This window comes from Vanessa tameamea, chromosome 15 (assembly GCF_037043105.1).
Source record: "Vanessa tameamea isolate UH-Manoa-2023 chromosome 15, ilVanTame1 primary haplotype, whole genome shotgun sequence".
In the NCBI taxonomy this organism is placed as follows: domain Eukaryota; kingdom Metazoa; phylum Arthropoda; class Insecta; order Lepidoptera; family Nymphalidae; genus Vanessa; species Vanessa tameamea.
In genome coordinates, this window is record NC_087323.1 from 9,645,904 (window position 1) to 9,658,338 (window position 12,435).

General features: G+C 37.2%; 1 protein-coding gene across 3 annotated transcripts in view; it reads right to left on the reverse strand.

Annotated features, from left to right (window-relative positions):
* Positions 1-234: 234 nt before the first annotated feature.
* Positions 235-12,435, reverse strand: part of LOC113399617 (pyruvate carboxylase, mitochondrial) — a 34,644-nt gene continuing 22,443 nt past the window's right edge. Inside the window, exons 7-26 of one of the 3 annotated variants that reach the window (XM_064217115.1) lie at positions 12,240-12,408; positions 11,368-11,474; positions 10,253-10,377; positions 9,618-9,827; positions 9,107-9,197; positions 8,525-8,660; positions 8,129-8,311; positions 5,986-6,000; positions 5,563-5,613; positions 4,427-4,676; positions 4,003-4,150; positions 3,500-3,759; positions 3,209-3,423; positions 2,753-2,963; positions 2,300-2,506; positions 1,863-1,971; positions 1,298-1,423; positions 924-1,085; positions 699-774; positions 235-491 (exon numbers count right to left, since the gene is read on the reverse strand). In XM_064217115.1, the coding sequence (XP_064073185.1) occupies positions 319-491; positions 699-774; positions 924-1,085; positions 1,298-1,423; positions 1,863-1,971; positions 2,300-2,506; positions 2,753-2,963; positions 3,209-3,423; positions 3,500-3,759; positions 4,003-4,150; positions 4,427-4,676; positions 5,563-5,613; positions 5,986-6,000; positions 8,129-8,311; positions 8,525-8,660; positions 9,107-9,197; positions 9,618-9,827; positions 10,253-10,377; positions 11,368-11,474; positions 12,240-12,408 (3,024 nt within the window). In that variant the 3' untranslated portion in view covers positions 235-318. The remainder of the gene's footprint in view (positions 492-698; positions 775-923; positions 1,086-1,297; positions 1,424-1,862; positions 1,972-2,299; positions 2,507-2,752; positions 2,964-3,208; positions 3,424-3,499; positions 3,760-4,002; positions 4,151-4,426; positions 4,677-5,562; positions 5,614-5,985; positions 6,001-8,128; positions 8,312-8,524; positions 8,661-9,106; positions 9,198-9,617; positions 9,828-10,252; positions 10,378-11,367; positions 11,475-12,239; positions 12,409-12,435) is intronic. The other 2 variants (XM_026638791.2, XM_026638793.2) reach the window with 2 other exon arrangements.

Genomic DNA, 12,435 nt, shown 5'->3' on the forward strand with positions numbered 1-12,435 from the left:
TGATGTTAAGTATTGCGGGTAGTTGACACTATTTAATAGTGTTAATATCACAGGTATTATTTTCATTTAAAATTCATTATTTAATTTTTGTATAATTTCACGAATTTCATACCCTTATCGCTCCAAAATATAATATAAAATTTGCACAACAAACATTTCAAATAAGTATAAATCGGTTCAAAGACAAACGTAGAATGAAACCGTTAATATGTATATTTATCAAATTGTGATGTTTTGTATAAATTTGTAAAAACTTTATAATAGCAGTCTGATTGGAAGTGATATACGAACTTAAAGGAAGCTGAATCTTAGTTATACTTATTCTATGGTACAGATCAGGTCGTCTCCCTCCAGCTTCTGACCGTTCGTGATGGCCACGGAGACTATGGTACCAGCTCGTGGTGCTTGAACGATCATTTCCATTTTCATGGCTGACAACACTGCGATTGGCTGGCCTTTGTCCACCTTGTCACCTTCCTTAACTTTAATAGCTGTGCAATGTAAGAAAAGGTATGGTTTAAGTACTTTGTAAATTTTATTTGCGCAGTTATAAAATTATTCTCGACAATTCGGTTAATAACAACTGATTATTTATTACTTGTTAGTGTTAGTTCTGATTCGGTGAGTGATTATAATAAAAAACTTAAGTTAATTAATATTGCTAAAATAAAAAAAGGGAAAGGAATTAAAATATTTACTCAAAACTGTGCCGGGCATGGGGGCACCGACTTGGTTCTTATCACCCTTCACAGCCTTGGGGTGGATTTTCATTTCCTAAAAGAGAAATAAATAATATTAATACATGTTAACCAAGTAACATTGTGGAAGTTTCATACATAATATAATTTAATATAATTATTAACGATCGAGAAGTTAGGAAGAGTCGATAGATGTATAAAGAATAAAAATAATTATGTGTATACCTTGCTGGCTTGGTCGTCCCTTATGAACACGGATCTCAGCTGTCCGTTGAGTTCAAAGAACACTTCCCGCTCTCCGGCCGCCGTCATCTCGTCGGAGATGGCGAGAGTCTTAATGTCCAAGGTCTTGCCTCGCTCGATCTTCACTTCAATTGTTTCACCAACCTGAATTTATAAGGAAATTTCAGGTTAAAATCACATAAAAATGAGACTCCACTGAGACAAGAGTTCCATTTTCTTATATTATAAAGTAACTGCGCGTCTCCACTTCTAAAAAATAGATACAAAGTTACGAAAATGGGGATTCTTTTTTGTTTAAATCTGCCTGTTAAGGTGACCTAAATAATTTATCCTCTCGAAGAATTCTGAGAGCTCACCGTGGGCCCGACGAGGAAGGTCTTGGTGTCGAGATGTTTGACGGGTCCATACTTGTCTCGGATACGGAAGAAGTCGTTCGCGACCTGCGGGTACATCGCCGCAGACATCACGTCCTGATCCGTAACCTGGAAATTAAACCATTACATTATTTATTTATATATTTTCTGGATTGTAGGAGAGTATCACAAATCTTAATATATGCTGTTGAAAGGGTTATATTCATCAGCGCCTCAAAAACACATATCCAGAACTCAGAAGCATTTCTAAGGAGGATTAGCTTCTAATGACCGCTAGACGTATAATTCTAAATTTTTCCGGTGTTTCGTTTCTTTGACTTTGTCGTTTGCGAATATGCAACATCTTTTGGTAGTTTTGTCTAGCAGCTGACAGCTGTTACCTGCCGTCGATAAGTCGCTATATGACACCTAATCACGGGGTAATATGGGAAGGCATAGGTCGATGACATGATTCTCTTGAAAATCTTTATCCGGGTTTATTTAAATCTTTTGTCAATATAAAAGTAATATGATAAAGATTAGGATTTGATCGAGTAAGTTAATTTACCCCTGGGTAATTTTCTTGTAATTCCTGTTTCAATTTAGTGAAGTCTAATGGCGGTAGCTCTTGTCCGGGACGTCCCTCTATTCTCGGCATGTCTTTAAGGATTTTTGATCTGCAATCACATCACATAAATAAATACTTGTACGTATATATATATTTAATTATCTGCATTGAAATTTTAATAAAAATATTTTGGGTACATCTTCTGAGAACTTAGGAATGACTTTCGCACCCTTTTTGATTGCAACGATAACTCTAAACAATATTAAAGAAAGTATTTTTTAAAGAATAATTGGAAGGTTTAACCTTATAGCGGCCATATCAAACGACCTGGATCTAGTGAGTACGTTAATAAATGTAGGGCATAAATTGATGATGATAGATTGATGCGTGATCTCAGATGAAATTACTTAGATGAGTTAAAAATCTAATAAACTTACCTTAAAGGTTCGGGGAATCCTCCGTATGGTATACCAATGGCACCTTGGAAGAATTCCACGACGGATTTGGGGAATGATAACTCCTCGGCTCTTGCTGTTATTTCTGAGGCTGTCAGTTTGTTCTGTACCATGAACTGTGCGAAATCACCGACAACCTTCGATGAGGGTGTCACCTTGATGATATCACCCAAGAGAAGGTTGGCCTCCCTGGGGGAAATAAAAATTGTGAATAAATAATCCGATTGGAATAGGCAACAAGCCAAACCGTAGCGTACTGCAAAGCTTGAAGAGGTATTTATAAATTATATATATATATGATAATTATGTATATAATATGTATATAACATAATTATAGTTGTCTAGGTGTGTGCATGGTTTACATAAACACGAATTTAACCTTTGTTTGATTATTATCAAATAAATAATATAATCTAATAAATCGATATAGATAACCTGTAGGCCTTTTTAACTTCTTCAAACTGGCTTCCCAATCCCAGAGAGAATGCCTGGAACTGCAAATTGGTGTACTGTCCACCGGGGATCTCGTTAAGGTATACATCAGCATTTCCGGACTTCATGGTCGCGGTACATTCGAACGGTCCGTACAATGTTCTCGCTTGCTCCCAGTATGCGGAATATTCAGAGACAGTTTGAAGGGGTATATCTACGAACGATCAAAATCAAAAGTTAGTTTCATTTATGTTTCCTGAATCACAACGTCGATTCTTTACGAATTTCATTAATAAGATCAGAAAGAGGCGTCGATCGAGGCAATGTTTGTAAATACCGTTACTAATATTAATTTATCTCGGCGCGAGCCCTTCCTTTGACTCTGGCTACCGAATAGTATAAGTTGGGATGAGGGCGTTCAAACAGGACGGATCGTAGAGTTATGGAGTGTGGGCCCACCGGTGTCGAGCGGCGTGCCCTGCAGCGAGGCGACGAGCGCGCCCAGGCTGGGCTGGCTGGTGAGGCCGGACATGGAGTCCACGGCGGCGTCCACCACGTCGGCGCCGGCGCGCGCGCACGCCAACATGGCGGCCACGCCCGCGCCCGACGTGTCGTGCGTGTGCACGTGGATGGGCACCGCCGGGTGCTTGGCGCGGATCGCCGAGATCAGCATCCTGCGCGCCACGCACTCGGTTAGCGACCGTCGCCGTACGACGCCGACGACCGTTTCGTCGCCCTCGTAATACTCACTCGGCGGCCTGGGGCTTGAGAAGCCCGGCCATGTCCTTGATGCCGAGGACGTGCGTTCCCGCCTTCACGAGCTCGTCGGCGAGGTTCAAGTAATACTTGAGGTCGTATTTCTTTTTGTTGGGGTCTGAGACGTCCCCGGTGTAGGAGATGGCGGCTTCGACGACTCCGCCGGCTTTGCCCGCCGCTTCCATGCCGAGGATCAAGTTGGGCAAGTAATTCAGTGAATCGAAAACTCTAAATATGTCCATGCCGGCTTTCACCTATGATAAAATAAAATACATTAATTTTGAGATCAATTTAACATATTTAATTAATTAACATTTTAGTCTCTAAATCTACTAAGTCTATATGTATATACTAATTATTTTATAATTATCTGTAAAAAATTATCAACTTTTTAAAATAATTGCATAAATGTTTCTTTGCAGGTAAAAATAAAATATAAAAGTCAATAATGTTAATGATTAAATGTTTATGTGTAAAAATATATGATGTCCACTTACAGCCATATCGCAGAATTCAAAGACGACGTTATCCGGGTAGTTCGTGTATCCGACGGCGTTCGCTCCGCGGAGCAACATCTGGAAGGGCACGTTGGGGATCATTCGGCGCATGTCCTCCAGCCGCTCCCACGGACACTCGTGCAGGAACCTGGTGAGGCAGAAACATTGGCAGTCACTATTGTAGAAGTTTAGACTGAATATATAAGTTATATAATATTTATTGTAAAGATATAAAATATGTTTTTTTTTTGAGTATTGCTTGCAAGCAAAAATTAATTAATTATTTTGTAGGCATTTTATAATTTCGTTGACTTTTTTTGTCATACTTGCGATAAAAAACACATTTTATAATCTGTATAATTTTATTCTTAACACACGTCACGTCACGTTTTTGGACATTAGGACGACGTCACAGTTCGCTTACCGCAGCGCCACGTCGAAGGTGGCGCCCCCCCAGTTCTCCAGCGAGTAGAGGTTGTGCAGGTTGTGCGCCACGTAGGGCGCCACGGCCAGCAGGTCGTGAGTGCGCACGCGCGTGGCCAGCAGCGACTGGTGCGCGTCGCGGAACGTCGTGTCCATCAGCAGCAGCCCCTTGTTCTGGCGGACGGCCTTGGCGAACGCCTCCGGGCCGCCCTCGGTGAGGATTTCTTTGAATCCCTTGGGGGGCTTCACCGCTGAAAATTCCAAGCGGCATGTGTTATTGTATACCATATTGTGTTCGACAGACAATATTATATTATATGTTATAATATAATCTTGTAGTATAGCCTTTCCTTTTTTTAAGACTAAGTCTTGCTTGCTTGTATACACATTATGAATATTCTGTAAAAAAAAGTCCCTAAAAACTTCTCCAACTTATAAAAATTACTACAATATGTTTTGTCTTAATGTTAGCCAAACGACTATTTTATTTTGAAAGAAGCGATAAACCCTAGCTCAATTATAATATCCGCGTAAGATATTAACAACAAAATTTTAAATGAATAGTTTTCTTTTAACTTCAGCTAACGTGAACTAATTCGGTTCCAGGATACATCATTGACATTAACTATGTGTGTATATTTGAAACCACATTAATGACAAAAATGAAGTCACAAAAACATTCGAAAAAAAAATGTTAATATTAGAACAGCTTTTTTAAATGTGAACAAATTTATGAAACAATACATCGTGATATATATGTTAACTTTAAAGCGGCAAATAAAAAATATAGCACATAATAAAATCAACATTATTAATAAATCTTTCTTTACTTATGATAATAATAAATACTGATTTATTAATCGCAAGGTTACATACATATTTAAGTAAATATATTGCATTAAATTACGATGATATTGGGCAAAACTTAACAAAGTATTAATGACGCGACATATGGTTTCGTTTCTTTCACGATTAGTTAATTAATAATTAGTCACTTTTATTATATTTACGTATTCGGGATAAATCCGAAAATTTAGTACTAACTTAACCCATTGCATGCAAGTACTATGAAAACGCGGAAAAGGATGCCCGCAGAAACAATTAATAAAAAAATGTCGGTACAAAATTTAGCCTTACCTGTGTTTTCGCCAGTCATTTCTTGCATTTTAATTGCCTCAGGCGAAAGGTCTGAAAAATATGATTAGTGAAAAAATGGTTTAGTGAAATTGTTAGCGAGGTACGCACGGAATGACATTAAATAATAAAAAAAAATGTGCACAGAATATATGGCCCTTCAAATTGTTAGTCGAAAAACGCACACAGTTAAAACAAAAACACATAAAAACAGATAGGAATGGCCGTTTTGTTAAGTGAAACTTTGACCGTTGGACATTTTATCACAAGTGTTCGGTCGAATGTGATTATTTTACGACGAATAACACCAACCCTGAAATATTTTAATATGCAGTGCTCGTAGTTAATGCGAAAAAAAATTACAAAGCAAGTATTGTCGCGAAAAGAAATAGAATACTAGGTTTTAAGGAAAATCTTTTAACCTACCATGACCAGAGCGGACTGAAAAAAAATTCAATCTTTTGAATACTTTTTTAATATAAGTAAGATATGTATATTCTAGATCATTAATGTGACACATATTTTTTTATAATCTTATAAGGCTTTCTTAATATTCATCAAATGATCTCCGAAACTATGTGTCTGAATAAGCGTCAATAGCGTAATTGTTTAAGGGCCGCTTAGCTATGTAAAAAGTCGCAGGATCTATCCTGACCCCTTGGGGTATTGTCGTCCCCACTCCTGACAAAATCTTTAAGCTTAAATGGAGGGGTGAATAGAAATATTAGTAATTCATAATTATAGCATGACATTGCTTCTTCATAATTATAGCATATAATAACTCCTTTCGCGACGTAGACGGTCACTAAGAAAAGTTTTTTGGAAATTTCGGCTCCAAGGGAGGCCGGTAAGTGGGAGGGGTAACTTTATGAAATTACCGTATTAACCGTACGAAGTCGGGACGTCGGTATGAAGTCATCTAGTCTAAAAGACTGTTTCAAAAGTTACCCCATCTTATATGGGTCGACTTACAGGAGTTTTCTATATTTATATAGAGAGGACTTTGTCACTTTAAATTCATAATACTGTTATGATAAACGCATTATGTATAATGATCAGTGTAAATGTATGTACGCACACACAGACAGAAACAAACTTGTTAGTTTTTAAATTATTACAAAAAAAAAAAACAGTTACAAACATTCAATTTTTAATCAATGTTAATTTTATTAGAAATTAAGATATCATAAATTTAGTACACTTTGAAAATTAAACTTAATACCTAATAAGAGTTTTATTACTCAGAATTAGAATAGTTATCACTAAACTAAATTCTAAGTACTTAGCTTAAACTTTATTGGGTGTTTGTTATTTTTATCAATTAGATTTGTTTTTCCTATGTGACTTTACATAAATAAAAAATGACAAAAAAGTCTCTCTCTAGTAATCGAATATTCATTGTAACTCCAATAATAATATTAGGAATAAAATATATCATAATGAAAACAATAATTTCTGTTATAGACAAAGATTTAGTTGCTCAGTCAGGACCGATCTTCCCTTTAATTCTGGGTTCCTATTGTCTATCTTAAATAGAAAATTAAATTTGATATGCAATTTTTAAGGACTACCCTGATATTGGGGGGTATTTTTTGTTATTTAAAAGAAAAATATTTTATATTTAAAAAAAATAGTTTTTTTAAATACTGGTGATGAGCCAATAGTTTCTTATCACGTAACATGATCATTTTAAATTTTCTTCGATGACAGGTAACTGATTCGTGTGATACGGTCAGTGGTCACATAAACTGTCGTAGCGTGTTTTGTAGTCACGTGATAATTTATAAATTTAAATTAATTGCTTACATCATTTATGATTATTTTTAATCCAAATATACAATCATGTACAAAACATGGTTTCAATATTATAGAAATTTCAGCATTTTGAGAGATGATTTAATTTCGTAGCGCACAGTGCTCTTTATAAAAAGTGTTAATGGCATTTGCAATTTTAATTAAATCGAAGTATTGAAGTTAAATATAAATTAGTGCCCTGTTTTTTATAATATCTATGAACGTGTAGTTGATTACAATTATTATTGCAAATAGGTACATCAATAGTGCTACATATAAAGTACTGCAAGTTTTTCAAATGAGTATAGTCGAGCTTTTTTCTCTCGCCCCGACAATCGATAATGCGTCTTTAGGCTGCGTGCATTAATGTCACCATTCAACATCGCAAATGGGTCACCAGCCTTGGTCGTTGGGAACTGAGATGTTAAGCCTCTTGTGCGTAAGGTTACTCTGGCTTATTCACCTTTCAAAACGGAACAAAACAATACTAATAATATTGCCGTTTGGCAGTAAAATGTGTGATGATTGGATGGTACCAATCCAGAGTCGGACAAAGCCTTGTCTGTAAGAAAAAAGTATTGTTGTCAATTCCAGTGTGAGATTTTAGTCTCAGCCCGGTAGCTTGCAACAACCTTGTAATCTCTTAGTTGTTATGTACTTCGTTTCGTCTAATGACAAAATTACAGTCTTTTTTTATCCTTCGCCTCATCACAACAATCGCCTAAAAATTTATTATAAAAAAATTGATATACATAAATTTAATTAAAGCACTTACCCAATGGCACAGGTGGTATGTACGGCTTCACGTCGGAGGGGGGGATGTTGGTGGCCAGCGGCGTGGCGGGACCGTTGACCAACACTTGCCCCAAATAGTTTAAGATCTTCTGAGCTCTGTTCTGGGACGCCTTGAACATGAAGAGTTGGGGATTCTCGTCGATGAAGTATGTGTCGACAGCACCTGAAAAATTATATATCAGTTTCTACTTCGTCCTTTAAGACATTTATATGTAAATGTTTTTTTTTGTTAAACTAATGAGAAAATTTATCAAAATATCAAAAAAATCAAAATTGCAAAATTCAAATAACACTTATAGAAGCTATGCAGAATTCATTGGTTATTACAAACATATTGCATTACATTACATTTAAAGATATTGTAAATGTAACTTACCGTTCAAGAACTTCTGGTTCTCCAACACGTTCAGCAAGAACGGTATATTGGTTTTGACGCCTCGGATGCGGAACTCACGCAGCGCTCGGTTCATCTTAGCTGCCGAGGCCGCCAAGTCTTGTGCGTGAGAGATTACCTGAGCATTAAAAATGGTGTTATTTTTTCGATAGTGAATTGTTTGTTTTTGTAATAATGTTGACAATGCATACTGCGCTAATGTGCAACTGTTAGGTAGGATTTGGTGCACATATCGCCACACTACTTTACTGAGGATTGGTGGTTATAGATATGACAGATTATTTACTATACATGTTTCTTAACGACATTTTAATTAATGTTGAGCAGGAGTTGAATTATTTATCGCAATTATTAAACATCCGCACTCATTCGTATTTAGCTCCAAACTTTATAAGGGAGACCTTTATTTATTAGCACAAGGACTTAAAATCTCCGTTCCCTTGAATGGAAACCTAATTTCAGCAATTTTTTTTGCTTCCTACATATTATAAAATATATTATTTTACATAATATTTAAAATGAGTGTACAGTGAACCCCATTTAATAAATAATGTAACGTATTACCTTGACAAGAAGAGAGTCGTAGTACGGAGATATGATAGCACCGGCGTACGTGGAGGCAGAGTCTAGACGGATACCCATACCCTCTCCGGACCTGTGAATCGTTCATTTTATTATACATGGTGTACTTTTTTTTAAGTATATTAAATTTTACGCATAGTATTTTTTAAATGTATATATTTCTGTAGAATATTTTTTCGAATGTATTACAATCAGAATGTATAACTACAGGTGCTAGGAACATAACATCTTAGTTCCCAAATGTTGGCGGCGCATTGGCGATATAAGGATTGGTTAATATTTCTTACAGCGCCAATGTGAAAGAGCGGTCTGATAATTCACCATCAAGGGGCCCATTTTTCCATATTTGCAGAAGACGGACAAAATTTAAAATTATTTTATTGTTATCTATATATCATCCCAATTTACTGATACTTTTGGAAACATTTGAAATGTACACTCGTATATAAATTTGACATATATACATTTAATAGAAAAGTCAAGTAAAACTCACCTAAATACTTCAATTCTCCCAGTACTGGGTTGGAAGTTGTTGGCCGGATCTTCAGTGGTGACTCTGCACTGTATTGCGAAACCTTCGGCCTTGATCTTGTCTTGGGTTAGACCCATTTCAGGAAGGGTCATCCCCTCAGCCACGCGGATTTGTGATTGGACCAGATCAATACCTGTCACTTCTTCGGTGATCGTGTGTTCTACCTGTAATCTGGAAATTTGAGAAACCATTATAAAACAAGACATTTTTATACTAGTTACTCGTCCGGACTTCACCCGAGTACAATAAGGGTCTCTTATACACAACTTTTAACTCAAAGAGTAAAAAAAAAAACCGAAATTTTCTGTTTTCTTTATTATAATATGCATGTTTTATACATGTGTATAAACCTTCCTCTTGAATCACTCTATTTATTTATGAAAACTGCATTAAAATTCAAACACAAGATGGAGAGAATCCACTTTGTTTTATACTATGTAAAATTTAGTCTACTCTATGCCAAATTAAGGTAGTATCAAAATTGAATCTTACTCAGAATGATATTAATGATAGATTATTATGTGTTAAATAAAAATAAAAACTGCGTATAAATTAGACTAGTAAAGTAAAAAAAGCTCAAGGAGCAAGGGGCGCACCTAGCGTTGACCTCGATGAAGTAGAAGTTCCCCTTGTCGTCCAGCAGGAACTCCACGGTGCCGGCGTTCTCGTAGCCCACGTGGCGCGCCAGGTGCACCGCGCAGTCCGTCATGCGCTTGCGGGTCTGCGGGCAAGGGGCGGTGAGCTAACTCCATGGACAACGACACATATTCATCTGTGCTTACATCGCCGGTGCGCCGCCGACCTTGGGGCGGAGATGTTATGTGCCTCGTGCCTGCAGTTACACTGGCTCACTCACCCTTCAAACAGGAACACAATAACACCAAATATCTGATGATTCGGTGAGGTATCACCCAGGCGGGCTTGCACAGAGCCCTCCCACTAAGTAAATAGATCTGTTATGCCCATAAAATAGGATATTATGAAATAGTGACGATTCAAATAAATATTATGCGAATGTGAGCACGTGCACATTCGACTATCAATTCATCTTGAGATTTTGAACTAACGATGTTGAGACGTAGGGTGCCTTACACCTCACGCGGCTAAGCCGCGGGCGAGAACTAGTCCTTCATTAAACCTTCACGCAATCGATCTTCAACTTTTCCATAACATTCATTTGACACTTGTAAGGTTATTTATATATCTGGCGGTGTCGTAACATACAAAACAACTAAAAGATACGAGTCAACTTTATTATCTTAGTGTGCGTGACAGCTACGCTTGACCAAACGTCATACTACTTTACTAATGTGCGTGTACTCAGTGGATCTATACAAATATTATATTGGACAACATCACATACATTACTTTGATCCCAATGTAAGTAGCTAAAGCAATTGTGTTATGGAAAATCAGAAGTAACGACGGTACCACAGACACCCAGACCCAACATAGAAAACTAATGAACTTTTTCTACATCGACTCGGCCGGGAATCGAACCCTGGACCTCGGAGTGCCGTACCCATTAAAACCGGCGTACACACTAATCGACCACGGAGGTCGTCAAAAATAATCGAAGATGTAATATGAACATTTATATCCTTAAAAAAATGAACACTGTTTTTATAATCAATGTTTCTGATCTCTTTCTAACGTCTTTGCGTCTCACTCGTCCCTTCTGACGCGTTTAAAGTACCATTTATTTTCTTACCTCAGGGTCCAATCTTGGCGCTGGTGCGATTTCCACAACTTTCTGGTGACGCCTTTGTACGGAACAGTCTCGCTCGTAGAGATGCACGACATTTCCAGCTTTGTCACCTTTAATGTTATAATAATAGATTGACGACAGTGCAAACAAAATAAATATTCATAATGGTACGAGCATGTAACGATAGAAAAAAAACATTTGAAATGTTAACGTTTGGCAGAGAAAATTGAATAATTAGTTATAAAATTAAGCTATTCAAATTAAAATGTTTTTATTTATATATAAGAAATAATGGTTTATGTATTATGTATGTATACGACCGTGAAGGTTTTTTTTTCCTACAAATAGTTCTGATGATTATATGTTCCATAAATTTATATTTACTGTGTAACGATTATGCAGTTTTAATTTTTATTAAATAGAATAAATTGCATAAAAGTTATAGTGTACCTTTGACCTTAAATCTACCGTTTAGAAGACCAATTTTATATTATTAATAAAATAAATGTTTGCGAGAACAGAAAATAAACAATTATATGTCATCAAAGGCATATTCTGTATATTGACTCTGACATCGCAGTCAAGCAAACTTATTGAAAGCAAATGTTTATACAATAAATTATTATATTTTGCAAGCTGAAGCCTCACCATAGTGTTGCCACTACAAACTGGATATCATTTATGTATACAAGTAAATATGTTTGTTTCCTAAGCTGTTCTATTGTCGTATCTTTTTTTAGTCAGTGTTTAATACGAAAAAGGATATACATAAACAGATCGTTACTTTGCGTGGTGGAATGAACTTTTATTCCCCCACGATGTTTTCGTAGACCATCGAGACCGAAAGAGACAACAATACCGGAGCGGAGCCTCACCGAGCAGCTGCACCTCGATGTGGCGCGGCCTCTCGATGAACCGCTCGATGAACATGGAGCCGTTGCCGAAGGCCCCGAGCGCCTCGGAGGAGGCCCGCTCGAAGGACGACGCCACCTCGCTCATCTCGCGCACCACGCGCATGCCGCGCCCGCCGCCGCCGAACGCCGCCTGCGGCCGCGCCAAGGAGTCGCCGTC